This window comes from Lontra canadensis, unplaced genomic scaffold (assembly GCF_010015895.1).
Source record: "Lontra canadensis isolate GAN:19392208 unplaced genomic scaffold, GSC_riverotter_1.0 scaffold162, whole genome shotgun sequence".
NCBI classification, from domain to species: domain Eukaryota; kingdom Metazoa; phylum Chordata; class Mammalia; order Carnivora; family Mustelidae; genus Lontra; species Lontra canadensis.
Genome location: NW_022631156.1, coordinates 281 through 21,187, shown reverse-complemented (window position 1 = coordinate 21,187; position 20,907 = coordinate 281). Strand labels below are relative to the sequence as shown.

The window sequence follows — 20,907 nt, the reverse complement described above, 5'->3', positions numbered from 1 at the left end:
CTGAACAGGGTGCTGGGGTGGGGTGGGGGGTGATCTACCGTATTGCATGCATCTGGGAAGAGCTGAGGTTGACTAGACGTCCGTTCTATGTAACTTCTACACAGAACAATTCAGACCCACAGGGCTCATAACCAATTAGAATCGGGGACACCGAACAGTGAAGCAAGCTTTCATTTAAATTCACATCATAAAACCCACTGTCATAGATTGTCAGTGATGTCTGTGCTCAAAGGATACTTGAATTGTTTGTTATGATTAAACCACAGGAATTTCATTTGCTTCTCTCAGTCCTTCATTCTCTTGGTCCATGAATTTCAAGTGGATTTTTTTGAAAGATCACTTCATGAAGGCAAATGCAATGTTCAAAGCACCTCTGGGTGCCTTCACAGGGCTGTTCGCATGCCAGATATACTTAGGATAGCAGAGGTTAAATAAATAGAGATTTAGCAAGTTCAGGTTTCTCTGTTTTCCCAGATCTCAGTTGTTCAGCAAAAACCATCATTAAAGAAGCAAGCAACCACTGCTGATGAAGTCTGAGCAGTAACAGTTCATAAGAAGAATAAAATCAATGAGACAGTTGGTCAAAGAAACATGTGAAATTCAATGTTAATACAAATGCCACAAAGGGTTAGAGACATTGCAATTCAAGGGACTGAGGACTTAAAGTATGAAACTTTTTTGAATTCTCTGGAGGATTTGTTACAAGGAAGGAGATTCTTCATCCACATTTCTGCCAGGCATATATACTTCTGTGACGACAATAATGCCTGGAGGAAAACATTAGATTTTTAATTTGTCTATAATTTGTATTATATATCATTTCATATACTTAACTACCTAGGAAATATTAGATAGGCTTCAAATGACATCAAATAAAATAAGTGCACTGTTCTTGTCGCAGAACTTTAACACTGTCCAACTAACAACATCCACGAAGCAAACATCTCTTGAGTTCTGTGACAGCGCTAAATGTGAACTCCACTCCTAATACAAAATTTAAAATGAGCCAGGATGTCCATTCAACTTCTTCACAAATAAACTGAACACTCACAAAAAACAGCAGACCACAAATAGCGGTCAGTACTGCAATAAACTGAAAAAGATTTCCCTTAGCGTCCATGTGTCTTCATGACTCAAATAAATGACTCCTTAAAAAATAACAGAAAAGAAAATTAAATTATAAAGAGAGAATAATACCTGTTTTCACAGTTTAGAATATATGTAAATGCATATATATTTTAAAAATATGATATTCAGGATACCTAGCTAGAAAAAACTAAACAACATTAAGCAGCTTTATAACTTAGGTTTTCAAACAAAAATTAAATATTATAACATGTCTGATAGAAAACACATTTTGTGGAAAAGTCATTTAACAAAGGTATTTCCTCTAAGTGACCCCCTAGTGACTGGGAACTAAGTTCTAGAGATACACAGACTGCAAGGCTAAGGCCAACACCCTGTTACTGGTCAGGGGAATGACGTTTGAGGCAGCTGTCCAGGCTGCAGCAGGAAGGACCCCTTTCTCCCCAGCAGCACCTGGATTTCTGAGGAGGAACCTGTGACTGAGGGGTTGGAGAGGAAAGAGAAGGAGGCAGTCGAGAATACCAAATGGGCTTCCTATTGTCTGCTTCATGATGTCAGCAGGACTGCCCATGGGCCTCTGGATATGCCACACTTGATCTCACGTCAGGCCCAGTGACACCCCAAAGCCCCAGCTGCCAAGGCCACAACACCTCCTACTCTCCCACCAACCAAATGCATCCACAAGAGCCAGCTGTTAGAGGAGAAACCACAAACAAGCTACAGCGCCACCTTCCAAAATAGAAAAGAAAGGTTTCTAATGGCCAGCCTGTTGAACAGTAAGATCCAAAGTAAACATAAAACACTACCTCAAAGGCTAAAGCAGATGTGCATGTTTTCAAATACCACAAACATTCAAGGAAATACGGTATCACAAAAAAGAAACTAATTCTCCAGCAACCGAACTCAGAGGCACAGAATACCGCACTCTGATAAATAATTTGAAATAGTTGTCATGAAGAAATTCAACAAGCTATAAGAAAACTCAGAAAGGTCATTCAGGGAACTCAGGAACAAAATTAATGAACACAGCAGTTCTTTACCAAAGAGATTAAAATTATATGGAAGAACCAAACAAATTCTAGAACTGAAGAATTCGATAAATGAGATGGAGAATGAACCATGAGTACCAGGCAGACCAGATGGGAGAGAGAATAAGTGACTTGGAGGATAGGAATAGAGAAATAGTTCAGTTTGATGAGGAGAGAAAACTAAGATTTTAAAATAGTGAAGAAACCCAGCAAGAGCTATCAGTTTCAATTAGAAAGGTCAAAAAGGCAAATATAAGAGTAAATGGTATACCAGAAAGAGAAAAGGGGGAGAAGCAGACAAAAGAAATAATAGCTGGCAACTTCCCAAACCTGGGAAGAAATTGGTATGATTCCACAAAATGACTAAAACAGCCTATTATCTCAATGCAAAAAAAATCTTTCCAGAACACATTATAATGAAACTGTCAAAAATCAATGATCAGGGACCTTCCAGGCAGCCAGGGAAAGGAAAGTAATCTTGCAAAAAGAAACCCTAGTAGGCTTTCAGCAGATTTCTCAGCAGAAACTCTGCAGGCCTGGAAAGAGTAGAATGACTCAAAGTGTTGAAAGAGAGAGACTGCCAGCCAAATATACTTTGTTTGGCAAATATACTTTGGAGAAATGAAAGCTTTACCAGATAAAAGCTAAAAAAAAAAGTTACTACCATGAGGCTTGACTTGCAAGAAATGCTAAAAGGAGTTCTTCAAACTGTAAAGAAAAGATGCTAATCAGTGACCCAAAAACACACTCTGCTCTGCTATAGAACTCTGTATTAGCACTATTGCCACTTAACTAAGGTATAAAGGTTAAAGGAAAAGAGTATTAAAATCTACAGCTACTATAATTTGTTAACAAATTCAGAGCATAAAATCAGTGAACTGTGTCATTAAAAACATAAAGGGGAGGAATAAAAGGGCCGAGCTTTTATATAGGAAGAAAGAGAAGCTACTTTCAGCATAAAATGACCTGTTTTATCTCGGAGATATTTTACATAAACCTCATGGTAACCACTGCAAAAATCCAGACTAGATTCACAAAACCTTCAAAATGGAGGGGGGGGAGCACTGAGCAAATCACTATGAAAAAGAATGAGAAGGCAAACAAAAAGATGGCAGTTGCAAGTCCTTATATATCAATAATCACTACAAAGTAAGGACTGAATTATTCAATCAAAAAGTGTAGAGTGACTTAATGGATTAAAAAAACTAAACTAAAACAAGACTGAAGTTTATGTTGCCTACAGAGACTCATTTCAGCTCTCAACACAAAGAGATTCAAAGTGAAGAGATGGAAGAAGATATTCCATGTAAATGGAAATCTATAAAAAGCAAGGGTAGCCATACTTATATCAGAGAAAATAAACTTCAAGCCAAAAACACTAACAAGAGACAAAGAAGGCTGTGATATAATGATAGAGAGTTTGAAATATCAACAGGATAAAACAATACTAGATAAAACAAGATAAAACAAATACTAACAGGTATGAAGGGAGAAAGAGACAACACTACAAAAGTACTAGTGAACTTCAATGCTCTACTGTAAGCAATAGATAGATGATCCAGACAGAAAATCAATAAAGAAACACTAAAATTGAAGCACATCTTAGACTAAATGGTTTAAATGACATATATACATCATTCCAACAAACAGCAGCAGAATACACATTCTTCTCAAGTATACATGAAACCTTCTCTAGGATAGATCTTATGATAGGACACAAAACATCTTAGCAAATTTAAGGAGATTGAAATCATACTAAGGCTCTTTTCTGACCACAATGGTATGAACTAGGAATCAGTAAAAGTTGAGGGGTGCGTGGCTGGCTCAGTCAGTAGAGTGTGCAACTCTTGACATTGGGGTTGTGGGTTTGAGCCCTACTTTGGGTGTAGAGCCTACTTAAAAAAAAAAAAAAAAAAAAGTGAAAATTCTACAAATAGGAGGAAACTAAGGAACACACTTCTGAACAACCACTGTATCAAAGGAAAAATCAAAAGGGAAATAAAAAATTATCTTAAAGGAAAAGGATCCTATGGGATGCTGAAAAGCAGTTCTGAGAAGAAAGTTTATAGTGGTAAATGTATATATTAAAAAATTAGAAAAATCGCAAATTAAAAAGCCTGATTTTACACCTCAAGGAACTAGAAAAAGATCTAAGTCCAAAGTTAGAAGAAAGAAGGTAATAATGATCACAGCAGAAATAAATGAAATACAGACCAGAAAAACAATGGAAAGGATCAATGAAATTAAGAGCTCATTTTTCAAAAAGATAAACAAAATTGACAAACCTTTTGCTAGACTAATTAAAAAAGAAGACTCAAATAGATAAAATTAGAAATCAACTGATACTACAGAAATATATAGGATCTTAAGAGACTATATTAATAATTATGTGCCAAAAAACATAACCTACAAGAATGGATGAATTTCTAGTAACACAATATATACAAAGACTGAATAAAGAGGAAAAAAATCTGAACAGACCAATAACTAGTAAAGTAATTGAATAAGTAATCAAAAACCTAACACAGAAATCTCCAGAACCAGAAGGCTTCACTGGTGAATTCTACCAAATATTTAAAGAAGAATTAATGCCAAGTGTTCTCAAACTATTCCAAAAAATTGAAGAGTGGGGAACACCTCCAAGTTCATTCTTTATTTTTTTTTAAGATTTTTATTTATTTATTTGATAGGTAGAGATCACAAGTAGGCAGAGAGGCAGGCAGAGAGAGAAAGAGGAGGAAGCAGGCTCCCTGCTGAGCAGAGAGCCCAACATGGAACCTGGGACCCTGGGAATGCAGGACCCTGGGATCATGACCTGAGCCAAGGCAGAGGCTTTAACCCACTGAGCCACCCAGGCGCCCCCTCCAAGTTCATTCTATGACACCAATACTACCATGTAACCTAAGCCAGAAAAGAACCACTACAAGAAAGTAAAATTATAGACCAATATCCCTGATGAATATAAATGCAAAAAATGTCAACAAAATATTGGCAAACCAAATTCAAGAACCCATTAAAAAAAATTCAAAACAGATTAAAACACATAATAATGATCATACACCATGACCAAGCAGGATTTATCCCTGGGATGCAAGGATGGTTCAAACATACACAAATCAATCAATGTAATACAGCATATTAACAGAAAGAAAGATTAAAAAATCATGTGATCATCACAATAGATGATGAAAAGGCATTTGACAAAATGCAACATCCTTTCCTGATAAAACCCTCAAGAAATTGGGCATGGAAAGAATACAACTCAACATAATAAAGACTGTACACAACGAACCCATAATTAACATTATACTCAACATAGAAAATTTGAAAGCTTTTCCTCTAAGATCAAAAAAAAGACAAGGATACTCATTCCCCCCACCCCGCCCCTTACACCATACACTACTGGAATTCCTACCTAGAGCATTTAATCAAGACAAAAAAGGCATCCAACATGGAAAGGAAGAAGTAAAACTGCCATTATTTGCAGATGTTTTGATTTTGTATATACAAAATCCCAAAGACTATCAAAAACTGACGGAACTTAAGGAAAGTTGCAGGACATAAAATCTGTGCATGATGAGCAGTTGCATTTCTGTATACTAATAATGCAACATCCAAAAATGAGATAAAGAAAACTATCCTATTTACAATAGCTTCAAAAACAATAAAATACCTAGGAATAAATTTAATCAAGGGAGTGAAAGATCTGTACTTTGAAAAGTACAAGACCTTACTGAAAGAATTTGAAGAAGTCACAAATAAGTGGAAAGACATGTTGTGTTCATGGATTGAAAGAATAGTTACCATGTCCATACTACCCAAAGTCACCTATAGATAGATTCAACACAATCCCCATCAAAATTCCAACTGCTTCAAAGAAACTAAAAACAAAACAAAACAAAACAAACCTAAAATTTGTATGGAACCAGAAAAGACCCTGGATAGCCAAAGCAACACTGGGGAAGAACAAAGTTGAAGGTATCACACTTCTGAGTATACTACACTCCACAGTAATAAAAACAATATGCCACTAGCTTAAAAGCAGACACAGAGACCAAGACAATAGAACACAGAGCTCAGAATTAAACTTCCACATATACTGTCAATTAATATTCCACAAGGGGCCAAGAACACCCAACAGAGAAAAAGTCTCTAACAAATGCTGCTGACAGCACTGAAAAAACACATGCAGAGCCTAGAAATCAGACTGCTCTCTTAACAGCACTCACAGAAATTCATCCAAAATGGATCAAGATTGAAACACAAGACCCGACACCATAACAAGAAAATGTAGGGAAGAAGCTCCTTCACACTGGATTTGGCAATGAATTTTTGGAGATAACACCAAAAGCACAAACTTTGAACAAAAACAAAAATCAGCAAATGGGAGTACATAACAATTAAAAGGTTCTGCACAGCAAAAGAAACAAGTAACAAAATGAAAAGGCAACCTACAGAGGGGGGGAACATTTTTGCAAACCAGATATATCTAACAGGAGTTAATATCCAAAATACATAAAGAATTCAGACAACTCAATAACAAAACAAACAACATGATAAAAAAAAAAAAAAATAGATGGGCACAGGACCTGAACAGACATTTCTCCACAGACAACCAAATTGCAATCAGGTACATGAACAGATGCTCAACATTACTCATCATTAGGGAAAGTCAAACCAAAACCACCATGAGGTATTAAGTCACACCTGTTAGACTGGCCAGAATCAAGAAGAGGGAACAAGTACAGTGAGGATGTGGAGGAAGGGGGACCTTCCCACTGCAGTCAAATGCTCTACCACTGAGCTATACTCCCTGGACCCTTCCTACTGTGTACTGGTTCAACCAATATGTAAAACAATACAGATGTTCCTCAAAAAATTAAAAACATATCTACCACATGACTTGGCAACTCTATTGCTGTGTATACACCCAAAGGGAATGAAAACAATATATCAAAAATGTATCTGAACTCCCATGTTCACTGCAGCATTATTCACAATAGCCAAGATATGGAAACAACATAAATGTTCATCATTGGAGGAACTGATAAAGAAGATGTGATGCATATATATTACATTCTATTTATTACCCATATGTATCGTATATATTCACGTATATACACATAAATATCATCCAGCCATGTGAAAGAAGAACATCTTGCCATTTGAGACAACGTGGATGGACCTTGAGCAATCATGCTAAGTGAGGTATGTCGGAAGAGAAAGGCCAAGTAAAGTATGGTATACTTATATGCGGAATCTAAAAAAGCCAAACTTGTGAAAACACAACACAATGGTGATTACCAAAGGATGAGGGGTGGGAAAAAAGGACTGCTTAGAGTCCTGTTGCTTAGTGGACAAACTTAAAAGGAGTAGTAAATAAGCCCTGGAGATCTAATGCAGTATAATACTATAGGATCACCATCAAACTTCCTAAGAGATTAGAACTTAATTATTCTAACCACTAAAAGAAATAATAATTAAATAATGTGACAGAGGTGCTAATTATGGTACCTCTACACTACAACTGCAATCACAGTATATCAACTATCAAATTAACATGTTTTACATCTTAAATTTATGTAAGTCAAATATATTTACATGTCATATATTTACAAACATATTTACATCAAATATATTTTTATTAAAAAATGGAAGAGTAACTGGCACATAGGTGCTCAGAAAAGTTTGCTGAAGTGCACCATCAATACATACTAACAGAAAAATTACCTGGTAGTTAGTACAATTCTGAATCTGCATGTAATTATCAACTTAATCTCCAACTATAAAGAAGCACCTTATATGAATATGACTGGGTATGTGCATGCGCACACGCACACACACACTTTCAGAAAAAGAGGAAACAAGGCAAGAAATTTCCCAGAAACTCTAAACCTCATATGGAAATCCTCACTACCATGCACCAGACTATATCACCTGTTCGAGCTGGACAACATGAGTGGTAAATTACAGGTAGACTCACACCAGTTACACTGTTGTAGAATATCCAGCAGCAAACAGAACCCATTTCATTACTTAGAAAACAAAACTACTTCCTTGAGGCACATGGAACCCCACAGTTTTAGTCATTCTTCAATACAAAAGATAGTCAATGTATAACAATGATAATCAGAACTACCTGAATATCTACTAGCCCTTCCTTTTTGTTGTTATAAACCTCAAGTTTGTTTCACTACCTACTTCTTCAGACCACCACCACACAACAGAGTTAAAGTTAGCAAATTAGTTCCCGAAAATCCGAGATGGGATAGAGATAGTGGAAGGGGTAAAACAGAATAATGTCTTATGATCACAACCACTTTTTTTTTTATTATTATTCAAATAAGATTTCTTGTATTCTTTTTCAAAAGAGTAAGAACAGCCTGTTGCTACCACCAAAGGTGATTCCGGCACCTCATGTAAAGCTCCTCTCATCTATACATTCCAGTATCTCTGAATACCTTTCAACATAATTATTAAAACTAAAGTTATTATGGTAGTCATAGGGTACTGTTTAAAAAAAAACATACTCATTTGCAAACTGATGGGAAGTTGGTCACCAATCCTTATCACAAACATTTTAAATCACAGCTGATGTGTTTTTCCTCTTTTTTTTTTTTTTTTTAAGATTTCATTCATTTATTTGACAGAGAGAGAAAGATCGCAAGTAGCACCGAGGCAGGCAGAGAGAGGGGGAAGCAGGCTCCCTACCAAGCAGTTAGTGTTTGGCCCTAAAACCTTGATAAGCAGAATATTACTCAGGCACAATAATTCTGCGTTGTTGTAAATGCTTTCCAACATTCTCAGGAAGTCACGAGCTTTCAGCGACTCACACACCAAAAAGCAGTGAGCCGTGGGAAAGGCAGTTCATCAGTTTCTAGTTGGTACACACTGTTCTGATGGGTAACTACCACCATCCAGGAATGCTAGTGTTACTGAAATGCTTGTGTGATGGCACTGGTGGGTGTAGCATGCACTTGCTCATAATTGTGATCACTGTATTCTACCTATTTTTTTTTTGAAGATTCAATTTATTTACTTTAAAGAGAGAGAGAGGGAAAACCAGACTCCCTGCTGAGCATAGAGCCCAACATGGAACTCCATCCCAAGACCCTGAGCTGAAGGCAGAGCTTAACTGATTAAGCCAACCCGGTACCCGGGGAATTAGTTTCTTAACAGAGTCATCTTTCTTGTCTTCAAATTTAAACTCACATTGTCTTTATCATCTTTTTTCTTTCTTTTTTTTTTTTTTAATTCTCTAAATTTATGTTCAGCACATAGCTGACATTCAATAAATGATGAAATCAGCCTCTGGACAATTTGTTTGAAATTGAGCTCAAGAGGCAGCTCTTTGGGAAATCTTCCCTGAACATAACCCAGTGAATATTTACTAAGTCCTTTTAAAGTATGAAGGCACTGCTGGGCGTTCACCTGGGGATGGAAGTTATGCATGTTCCTGGACAGAGGAGCTAAGAGTGCCAGTAGTGAGCGGCAGGATCTGGAGCTGAGAAGAGCAGTGTAATTCCTTCCTCCGTCCAATCTACATGCTCTCTGCCTGGTTTATGTGTATGTATTTTGGGGACTGAACTTGCCTTTCTCATGTTATAATGACACACAAAGTGGCGTCTCAGTCATCACCAACAACAGAGTCTCCAAACACGAAGCTGCACATGCTCTTCAGAATCTGTCCTCATGGAGTGATCCAATCAAACAGCCAGAAATAAAGCCAAACTTCACTAAACATATTACTTTAAATTCCTCTTTTATTTCTAGAGCATCTGAGCCAGATAATCCAGACCTTACAGATATGGCGAGGGTGGACTGGCCTCAGTCCCTAAAGAGTATTTCTTTCCCTCAAAACCACATAAAGCATAACTTTTTTTTTTTTTTTAAGATTTTATTTATCTATTTGACAGACGGAGATCAGGAGTAGGCAGAGAGGCAGGCAGAGAGAGAAGAGGAAGCAGGCTCCCCGCTGAGAAGAGAGCCTGATGCAGAGCTCGATCCCAGGACTCTGAGATCATGCATGACCTGAGCTGAAGGCAAAGGCTTTAACCCACTGAGCCACCCAGGCGCCCCTAAAGCATAACTTCTTGTCCACTGAAAATTTACATGAAAAACTGGAAAATTTAATATACCTACTATTTACACTTGTATTTTAATTAATGAAACTGATATGCTTACTATTTATGATTGGTTATTAAGATTAGACCTGAAATCTTTGCAATACAATTTCATAACACAAAGAATCTACAGCAAAATTTAAACTCAATCCTTTCATAAACAAACCCTACTTTGATGACTCCAACTCACATTGGTTTTTTTCCATCATTTTTTATAGTATGGTGTAAATAGAACAAGTTCTTATTCACTGGATTACACATACATATACACACATATATATTTTTTCTTGGTTTATTTCTTTTATAATGCTTACGTGTGATAATCTCTTATTTCCAATAGTCTGGTCATCCTCTGAAAGCATAGTTCTGGGTTTACCCCTGTTTTCTATTTCAAAACACTATTTTAGGCATTTAGTAATTATCCATTTAAATAATTATCAACTCCTTCACTACGGTTTAATAACAAAGAAATGCAGGGTGACATGAAATCATGCATGCCTTGTATATAGGTCTGTTTGCTAAAGTCCACCAGACAATTTAAAATTTAGAAACATATGGGAATATGGTATCTGACAACTAATTTTTGTATATTTCAGAGCTCCATGAACATTAACAAGGTTTATTTTAAAACTACGTCAACAGTTATATAAATTCAACTTAACAACATAAATAAAAGAATGTACAATCCCCCAAAAACTATTTAAAAAGGCCTGAAACAAATATAAAAGACACTAATTCCTGAGACTGACACCTAATGCCTAGGCTACCCTACATTTCAAGAACAAAGTATATCAAGACCCAAATACTAAATTCCTCAGAGCCCAGTGTTCAAAGTAGCGAAGGATCCATTTAAGTACTGGGCTAGGAATAATAATGAAATTATTTAATTTCGCACTTTGTATTTCAAAATATACACAAATTGCCTCAAAGACACATACAAATTGAAATACAAAAAGGTGTATAACTTGTATAAGATAGGAATGGGGTATACTACCATAGATCCTAGAATGGTTATAATAGCTTTCTTTTCCAATCACATAATTTGTCATTCTAGAACACATATATTTTATATTTTTCTTTTATTCTAGAATAGCTTTCTTTTCACAGTAGGGTAGAATATTCAAAATGAAACCTTAGTTTCACAAATCTTAGCATCGTAAAGAAAGAATGAGGGATTAACTTTGCTGAAACTATCCAAGGGTTAACAAGACTATCTTCCTGGAAGAAGTAAGTCACATAAAAACAGAATTCAATAGAGAATTGCAGGATGGTACCTTGGAAAGGAAAATAATAAAAGAACGTTAAAGCAGTATTAAAATGCCAAAAGTTTGTGCTTTTGAAAAACAGGAAAAAAAAATCTTTGAGAAATACTAATGAAAAAGAAAGAAAATCTTCAAAGAGCAGAATGAAAAAGAGGAAAGCCATAAAAAACATTAACATATATCTTGAAACATTTTTTTCTAAAGGTTGTACTGCTGCTATCTACAAGTGACTGACAGAAGTAAACACAAATATTCTCAACTCTGTAGCCAGCCACGAGAATTCTCAATAGAGTTCCATCAAATGTGACCATGCAAAGAAACAAGGAGTGTGTGTGATAAAGGATCCAGCCCTGCAAAGATGGAAATCGTGAAGCTTTCCAACACAGGCAAAAGGCCTGTATATATTGTATTATGGTGAGAAAAGACAAACTCAAAGCGTAGCCCAGAATAACAACAAAAATCCAAATAACATAGACTGGGGTCACTGTATCTGCTTGAAAATTAAGAACAAAAATTAAGAAATGAATGATAAAACAAGAGATTAGTAACAAATGTATGTGACAAATGTAACAATTAGTAACACAAATTAGTAACAAAATAAAGCATTTAAATGCATTATAGAGAGAAAAAATTATAAATATACAACAAAGTTTATGTAACATGAAGAATGAAGTCAAAACTTCTAACTGATGTCTATCTAATTGGTGTGGAAGAAGCCTGTACAGAAGAGGTAAGACCATTTCTTAAGCAACCTGAAAAAACTCCAGAACTGCTGAAAGACTGGCACTGGCAATTTCAGATTTAGCAAGGCCAACTAACTGCAAGCAGAACAAATGAATGAATAAATGAACCAAAAGTATAGGAAGAACCTTTAACAGGTAGCTGACTTCTGTCAGCAAAGTGAAAGCAGATAATCACAGAACAAGATCTTCAATGTTTTAAATGAAAGTACCTGTCTACTCAGCATTCTCTACATAACAAAAACATCCTTTTTTTAATTTTTGGTAGAGATTTTCATTTTATTCTTGGGCAAAAAAAAAAAAAAAAAAAAAGTGTCACTGTTATTCAAGTGAATATACAATCCTCTGATTTAGTTTGTGTTCTCCTAAGACAGCACCCAACTCGAATATAGGTGTGGTAAGTGATGCTGAGAAGTACGAATAGAGTGAGACAAAAGAGGAGAAAAACTGCATACAAGCGCACAGTTGTCAGTGTTGCCGTGGTAGGTAACATGGACTCATTTCCTCTGGAACCATTGGCAAGTCATGGCTTGCCACCCAGAATTGTTCCATCTTGTGGATTGTGATCACCTCTCATTTCTTTTCTTTTTTTTTCTTTTTTATTAATTCTTAAATTTTTTTATAAACATACAATGTATTTTTATCCCTAGGGGTACAGGTCTGTGAATTGCCAGGTTTACACATTTCACAGCACTCACCATAGCACATACATTCCCCAATGTCCATATCCCCATCACCCTCTCCCGAACCCCTCCCCCCAGCAACCCTTAGTCTGTTTTTTGAGATTGGGTCTTTTATGGTTTGTCTCCCACCCGATCCCATATTCTTTCATTTTTTCTTTTCCTACCCCCCAAATCCCCCATGTTGCATCGCCCCTTCCTCATATCAGGGAGCTCATATGATAGTTGTCTTTCTCCAATTAACTTATCTCACTAAGCATGATACCCTCTAGTTCCATCCACGTCATCACAAATGGCAAGATTTCATTTCTTTTGATGGCTGCATAGTATTCCATTCTGTATATATACCACATCTTCTTTATCCATTCATCTGTTGATGGACATCTAGGTTCTTTCCATAGTTTGGCTATTGTGGACATTGCTGCTATAAACATTCGGGTGCACGTGCCCCTTTGGAGCACCACATTTGTATCTTTAGGGTATATATCCAGTAGTGCAATCGCTGGGTCATAGGGTAGCTCTATTTTCAGTTTTTTGAGGAAGCTCCACACTGTTTTCCAGAGTGGTTGCACCAGCTTGCATTCCCACCAACAGTGCAGGAGGGTACCCTTTTCTCCACATCCTCGCCAGCACCTGTCATTTCCTTACTTGTTAATTTTAGCCATTCTGACTGGTGTTAGGTGGTATCTCATTGTGGTTTTGATTTGTATTTCCCTGTTACCTTGAACCAGGCACAGGCTGGGTGAGCTCGGAGCGCGGCCAGAGACCAGGGAGACAGAGTGATTGAGCGCTTTTCTCCAAGCACGCGGCTGGAGGCCAGGGAGGCGGAGCGACCAAGTGCTCCTCTCCAAGCACGCGTGGCTGGAGGCTGGGGAAATGGGAGTAACCGAGCGCTTTTCTCCAAAAACATCTTTTAAGAATGAGAATAAAAGGGGCTCCTGGGTGGCTCAGTCAGTGAATTGTCTGCCTTCAGCTCAGGACATGATCTCAGGGTCCTGGGATGGAGCCCCACATCTGGCTCTCTGCTCAGTGGGAAGCCTGCTTCTCTCTCTCCCTCTGCAGCTCCCCTGCGTGTGCTCTCTTGCTCTCTTTCTCAAATAAATAAATAAAATCATAAAAAAAAAAAAAGAATGAGAATAAAATAAAAAATATTTCATAGATTTCATAGTAAGAAATAAGTGTTATAGAGCCTCCGGACACTAACTATAAGAAAGTCCAATACATGTATCTCACATGGGGCCATCATGCCATATGAAAGCTGACTTCTAAAAACCAAGTAGGAGGAAAAAAAAAAAAAAACAAAATGAGTGAACATTAACACAACACTGTAGAGAACAGGAAGTCTGATTTGCGAGAAGAGAACAAGGTAGAAGTAATAAACTGGACAAAAGTATCTTATAAAATTTCATAGTATGAATAACGGTCAAGTCTTCTCAGCTTCAGTACTTGTTACATTTCACTGCAGACTTTATTAACTCCCAAAGCTAAACTGGGATAATAATCAGGAAGAACTTCAGGAGAAAAAAATAAAAATAACAAGAACAAAATGATAAAAAATAAATAAAAATAAACGAAACCAAAGGTAAAAAAGGAATATATAAGAAACAAGGAAGAGTGAATAAAAAAAGTGACATAAATACACAGTCTTAGGGACAAAAATTATGAAACTGGATCTTTAAAAACGTCCTTTAAATGTGGTATAAAAGTGATAAACATAAGGATAAAGAAATGTTGAAATTCAGAAGGTTGTAGGAGAGACGTAGCAGGCGAGGGATCAACCACAGAGCTGGCTAGGTTGAACCAATATCCATCGTATCGCAAGCTAAGGAACACTCACCTGGAGATAAAGGAGGCCACTACCTCACTGTCTAGTTCCATTGAGAAGAAAGACACACGCATAAATGCATCATGGCTTCAAGTAGCCACAGAGCATGTAAAGCCAACTTTACCAGAACTGCAAGGAGAAATAAACTGACCCACTGTCACACTTGGAGACCTGAACACACCTCTCAGAAGGTAATAATCAGAAAACAAAAAATTAAGCATATAGAAGATTAACCAAACACATAACAAGCATCACCTAAAAGATATATAGAAAACACCACATGCGACAATTCCAAAACAGACATTGTATTCAAATCCACGTGAAACATAAAACAAAACAAACAAAAAAAAGAGACTACACTCATGGCTGTAACTGCTCTCTACACCAAATTTCAAAGTTTTTATCATATAGATGACATTTTCTGACCAAATTAGAATAAACTTAGAAGGATTATCTTCCCACATAAAGTAGAAAATTTCAAAATTATTCTTCTAAGAAACTCAGGAATCAAATAATGGGAAACAGAAAATTCTGTGAATTGAATAACCATGAAAATACTTAGAGAAAACCAGAAAAAATGTATACCCTTACATGTTTATTTGAGAAAATGAATGAAGAACCAAATGCACAAGCTTATCAACCGATACACATTAGAAGCTTACAAACAAAGTACATCTTCTTCACCGAAATACAGAAGGTAGGAAATGGCCAAGAAAGGACTACCAATCGATGAGTCAAAACAGACATATGACAGTGGGTCACAAAAGCCAATCTCTGACTCTTTCAATATTTGCAACTGAATGAACATCTGAAATAGGTCAAAGAGAAAATCAGGTAAGGCACAAAAATATCAGGAGTCCAACATTAGGCCATCCTACAACAGGCTGCAGACATTAAAAGGGTAAAATAAAAGTCATAACTTTATACCAATAACCTTAAAAAATTAGAAATGAAAAATTCTTAGAAAAATGTGACAGTAGCTAGGATATATGAAATTATAACTCAGGAAAAAAGCAAAATGTATTGCACCACAAAATAAAATTTTGTTTAAAAGGAAAATATTGTTTTTACAGGTATCAGAGAGAGTGTTTCTATAATCAGACTAAGCCTACCGTCCATTTTGTTTATCAAGGACACTCCTGGTCCTGACTAGTGTCCATCCCTCCCTGTGCCTTAATGGCCTCCGTGTCCCTCCACCAGATGGAAAAGAGGAAGAGGAAATACTCAGCAGGCAGCAAAGACCACAACTTCCTAGGGGGAGGCTCCCACCCTGCACAGGAGTGCCTGGTGCAAATATAGTGAACAGGACAGTGTTTAGGGGAACCTAAGTGAGGACAGAGTAGCTATCCTATCTGAAAACAAATCCCAATTCCTGAGCTTGTCAGTGCAGAACACCAACACCATGGACCACACTGGCCAACAGAACACTCGAGCCTCCCCTCCCCTTTAGCCTCATGTGTGCACTGACTGGTTCGTACTCCCTGAGAGAAAGCTGGTTCCCAGAAGTTCCTCAGAGGTCTAAGTGGGGTTATTGGTCATCTACCCAATCTCTTCCCCTGTCCCTTGACATGGAGCATCTCAGAACATTCCTTGACCTGCACATGCAGGCTCCACAGAGTTTCCTGTCTCTGCTGACTCTCTGGCAGCCACCATGTGTGCAAGGACATGGTGAGTCCACACCAGCCCAACCCATACCCCAAGCGCCCCCTAGGAGGCCCTCCTTCCTCACTGTGGGTATTTCTGCCCTCCCCTACATATCGTAAAAATTTCGGGGTCTACAAGACTACAAAAATAATCCAGAATGCAGGGGAGGGGAGCTCACCAAGTGGGAAGCAGAGGAAGGATTAGACTGCTATGTGGGTTGCTAGAAGGCTACATTCAGGACCACGTGTGAGTGGCTGGATGGGCAGATGGAGAGCACCCCTTCAGCTATCTGTGTGCTCCTTGGAGAAAAATCCTCAATCCTCACCACCCCCCTCACTCCATCGCGATGGAGTCTTTAAAGACCTCTGGTATCTGTCTCACTTCATACATACACAATGGGCCAACACATGCAAAAGAACAATTAGAACACTTGGGACCTCCGAAAGGCAGAGGAAATGACCAGCGTGCCCAAGGATCTCAATCTCTACCTGCCAGGAGGCACCCTGGTCAGAGACACAGCAGAGAGCAGCATCTCTTGAAACTCTCTCACCACAAACAAAGCCCCACAGTCTCTTTCTCAGAGATGCTTGAGTCCTGCTCACAGAGGAGGGTCCTGTTCTCAATGGGAGAATGGGTTTCCCACCGCAGCTGTCACTGGTGTCCCTCCCTCTCTTCGCAAACAGCCTTTCGCTTCCAATCAGAGAGGTAATCTCTGCCAAGCAGCCATATCCCCACTGTTCCCGCACCCAGCAAGAGACACGTGGAGGAGAGGGGGCAAACAGACAGAGAACACACACACCCCCGCAGACGAGGGTCTCTCTGTTACTACTGCTCTAAATTTGCCATACTATTGTTTTCAGTTTGTTTTCCCATGCTTACCACACTCTGCAATCAGGTATTGACCTGTTTACTTGTTCATGATCATTATGTTCCCCACAGCCAGCCAAGGACTAGTCAGACAAGCCCGCTGCTATAGCTCCAGTTCATAGCGAGGGCCCTGGCACAAAGCATGGATTCAATCAATATTTGGGTCAGCAATTAAAATTATCTTCCTGTATCTAACCACCTGCACAAAGCATTCTCCTCTTCCCTGAATTAATCAGCTCAGCATGTTTGATTCATATGAATTTGGACGAGCAACCCATGAGGCTCCAGGCCAGGGCCCCTTTCCATCTGCACCCTCTCTATTCACACCAGTCCCAGCACCTGTCATATTGCTGGCTTCAAGTGTGGCTCTTCCCACCAACACAGGAACAGGAAAAAGATAACTAACAGACCTCTAGGGCTCTTAATCAACAGAATCCAGAGCCCACCCCCATCTAGGTCATGGTCAGAAACCAGACTGGTCAGGAATTCCTAGTCCATCCTGCAATAGGGTGGGACTAGGGGGTTCAGGAAGACAAAGAGGGGTTAGCCCAAGGCAGCTGGGTACAGGATGTAGCGATAAGCTTCAGCCATAGATTAATCCTTGTTCCTTCCCATCTTCTGCCCCTCTGTGAAAACAGAGCTGAGAGACAGAGACCAAAGGTCCTCCTTCTTTCCATACCTGCAGTCCAGGGACACCAGAGTCCAGTGTCTGACCTGCTCTAGGTTCCTTTCCCATGTTGTTGTCCCTCAGGAAGCCCAGGTGAGCTCAGATCTCCAGCAGGCTGTGGGCCATCAGCCTTGGGGACAGAGACAGGGTATGGGTGGTGGGTGAAGCCTATCTCCCAGCTTCTTTCTCCACCTCCCTGGCTCCCAGCCCATCTCTCATTCACCTTGGATGGCATACCCCTGTCTTCCCCTATGGTATCCCCAGGGTTCTGTTTCTGGGGCTTATCCTTAGAAAGATCCAGCATCTGTGGCAGCTCTGTCTCTGCCTCGGGAAATGGCAGCTGCCCCTGCAGAGTGTATAACAGCTGGAGGAAGGTCTGGTGCCTGGAAGGAGAGGGATAAAGAGAGTTGTAAAGAAGGGAAACTGGACTGGGCTGAGTCTGCAGCTCACACTCCCAGCCTCACCTGTGAAGTGTGTCCCTCTTCTGCCCCGCCTGCTGTTGCAGACTTCCAAGCTCCTGAGACAGTTGCACAAGCTCCTGCTGAGCTCCTCTCTGCCGCTGCCTCACCTCTGCAGAGGCTTCTGCCAGATGCTGTAGATGCTTCTCCTACCGGGAATGAGAAGGCAAACGTGGCTCCTTGGATGCGCAGGTCTTACAGCCATTTTCTTAACCCCTCCAGGCTAGACCCGACTTGGGGCTCAGACCCACAGATGGAAAGGGGGACCCTAGCCGCTTTAGGCAAAACCGGGGCCCTAGAGAAAAAGGAATGAGCTATTCCAGTGGAAAGCATTCTGAAGAAAAAGGGCACAGATAGGATAACTTATCTGGCCTGCTAGGTGACATGCGGCCCTGTAAGCACTTGCTCTGCTAACAACTTCATCAACTGAGATCCACACGGTAGGTGCTAACCTCACTTCCACTCCAGACAAGACTCAGATGCACAGGAAATGAGGGAACTGCCCAAACTCCTAACACGGGATGTGGTGATGCTGGCCCCTGTGCGATAATGCCTCACACGAGAGGAGGGGAAAGGAGGTCCTCCAGGCAGAGGATTTAGCTCATGCAATGACATGGTGGTGGGGAAAGGAGATTTTCTTAGGGATGTGGACCCACCTGTTGCAGCTGCCACTGCTTCTGGGCTGTTCTCAGTCTCTCCGTGGCCACTTGCTTCTGCAGGGAAACAAAGGAGAGGAACAAGGAGAGGAGGAGTGTTTTTCTAGTTGGATTCTGGGAGGTGGCCAGTAGGCTCAGCCCAGCATGTGTGCCCTTTCCCTCCTCTCTGCCTGACCTTCTCTCCCCTCAGCCTGGCTCACCTTGGCCTGGAGCTCTTCCAGGGCTCCGAGGAGCTGTGCCCGCTTCCTCTGGGCCTCCACCATCGTGGGCAAAGCCTGGGTCAGGGCACCTGTGATGGCTTCCACATGCTCCTGGTAGGAGGCCTTCAGCTCTTTCCACTGTTCCTTGGCTGCAAGTGCCTTCTGCCCTGAAAGGATCCACCAAAGATAAGAACATAAAGGAGACTAACCTGCCTGCCTACAACATTGGGACCTCTGCTTTCCCATCAGCTGACCCTACTGACAGCTCCTTCCTTCCCCATCCCACCCCACTGCCTACTCACGGCTGATGTCTTCAGAAGCCAAGGGGTCTAGTCCCTGGACAACGTCCTCCTGAGCCAAGAAGTTCTGCAGGAAGTCTACTACCTGAAGCTGGCTGCAGAGCAGCTTGTCCTTCTTCCTGGAGTCCTGTTTGGAGAGCAGGCAAAGTCAGGGAACATCATTACCTGTGTGCCCTGGCATGCTGAGACTGCCTTCCTGGGTGCTCACCATCCCCACCACCCACTACCCCCACGAGAGGAACCAGGAGAGCCGCGGGCAGCCAATCTTGCACATACCATCACAAACTCCGCCAGGATCTGGGCCGGCAGCTCTGCCTCTTCTTGCCGGCCGATGGGCTCCACGATGTCTGCCAGCTTGGCCAGGGCCCTGAGCGAAAGAAGACGGGGGAAAAGGGAGACTCCTTGGGTGCTAATCCTGGCCAAATGGAGTGCAGACACATACATAGACCTGTACCAATGATGTTGCCCTGACCGGTAGGCCTTGCAGAGCTGTCCGGGAGCAGGAACGGCGTGTGCATAAAGGCAATACACGCCCTGAATAAGTTAAGCAGAGCAAGGGGAGTCGGGGCAGCACAGGGACAGGAAGACAAGGGGCCCCCGCTCCGACGTGCAGAGGGAGTCCCAGGCAGGTAGCAATCTGGGGCAGGGTCTGAGGAGGACGGTCCAGGCTCTCCGGGTCCTTCCCCCCTGGGGGCTAAAGCGCCCCCAGGCAGGCAGGGGTGGGGAAGTGTGCGTGGACAGAGGGGACAGAGACGCTAAGTGACCCTCCCACACGCGTCCTGCGTGGGCGCAGCTAACCGCGAGGGGACGTGGAGGTGAGCGGGGACATGCCGGGGTGTGCGCGCGCGGGGAGAGGGAAGTCCCTCCCGCAGTCGCCGAGGCCCGCACAGCTGGGTGCCGGGACCACTGGGGGTCCGCGTGGTACGGCAGGGTCCTCCCCTCCCGCCCCCGGCTGTGACCTAGCTTACTCTAGCCCTGGAGCTCGCGCCCCGGCTTCCGGCCCCTCCATGTCTGCGGCCGCTGGGCTTCTGCTCTTCCGCCGCCAGCCCGCAGTGCCCTTTGGATTCGCCGCGGCTGCGCGCCTGGGCAAGCGATTGGCTGAGGGGCCAGGGGGCGGGAACCAAAGGCCAGCGTGCACTCTGATTGGTAAGCGCTGACGAGCGAGCCGTTGGAACGCCGGATGTTTGCGCCGGCGCCCTGGTGGCCGGCGCGCCGAGTTCTGCGCCTGCGCGCAGCCCGTGGCCGGTGCTGTAGGCTGCGAGCGTTCTGTGGGCCAGTACGAGGAAGCGCGGGTGCTTCCCACTTGACGGGACTTGGAGACTAAGTTTCTGAGTTCGGGGTTTAGGGGAGTCTTTAAGCCCTGAGTTCACTT

The 20,907-nt window shown here is 41.2% G+C and overlaps 1 protein-coding gene across 3 annotated transcripts; it reads right to left on the bottom strand.

Moving 5' to 3' along the window:
- Positions 1 to 586: 586 nt before the first annotated feature.
- ZWINT (ZW10 interacting kinetochore protein) lies at positions 587 to 20,569 on the bottom strand. Of its 3 annotated transcripts, none has more exons than XM_032845311.1 (9): positions 20,504 to 20,569; positions 19,812 to 19,902; positions 19,539 to 19,662; positions 19,237 to 19,403; positions 19,037 to 19,093; positions 18,387 to 18,529; positions 18,146 to 18,305; positions 17,935 to 18,052; positions 587 to 1,148 (listed from the first exon to the last, which is right to left on the bottom strand). In XM_032845311.1, exons 1-8 carry the CDS (start codon positions 20,542 to 20,544, stop codon positions 17,975 to 17,977), a joined length of 861 nt encoding a protein of 286 aa, XP_032701202.1. In that variant the 5' UTR covers positions 20,545 to 20,569; the 3' UTR covers positions 587 to 1,148; positions 17,935 to 17,974. The 3 variants fall into 3 exon arrangements, with proteins under 3 accessions (XP_032701202.1, XP_032701204.1, XP_032701203.1); XM_032845313.1 differs by having other exon boundaries at positions 1,130 to 1,148; positions 17,970 to 18,052; XM_032845312.1 differs by lacking the exon at positions 587 to 1,148 and adding an exon at positions 15,159 to 15,552 and having other exon boundaries at positions 17,970 to 18,052.
- Between the last annotated feature and the right edge of the window lie 338 nt (positions 20,570 to 20,907).

Coding starts and splice junctions, on each gene's coding strand:
- ZWINT (XM_032845311.1), bottom strand. CDS start 20,544: ATGGAGGGGCCGGAAGCCGGGGCGCGAGCTCCAGGGCTAGA. Junction 19,903..20,503: donor GCGCGAGCTCCAGGGCTAGA/GTAAGCTAGGTC, acceptor TCTTTCGCTCAG/GGCCCTGGCCAAGCTGGCAG. Junction 19,094..19,236: donor TGGAAGAGCTCCAGGCCAAG/GTGAGCCAGGCT, acceptor GTTTCCCTGCAG/AAGCAAGTGGCCACGGAGAG.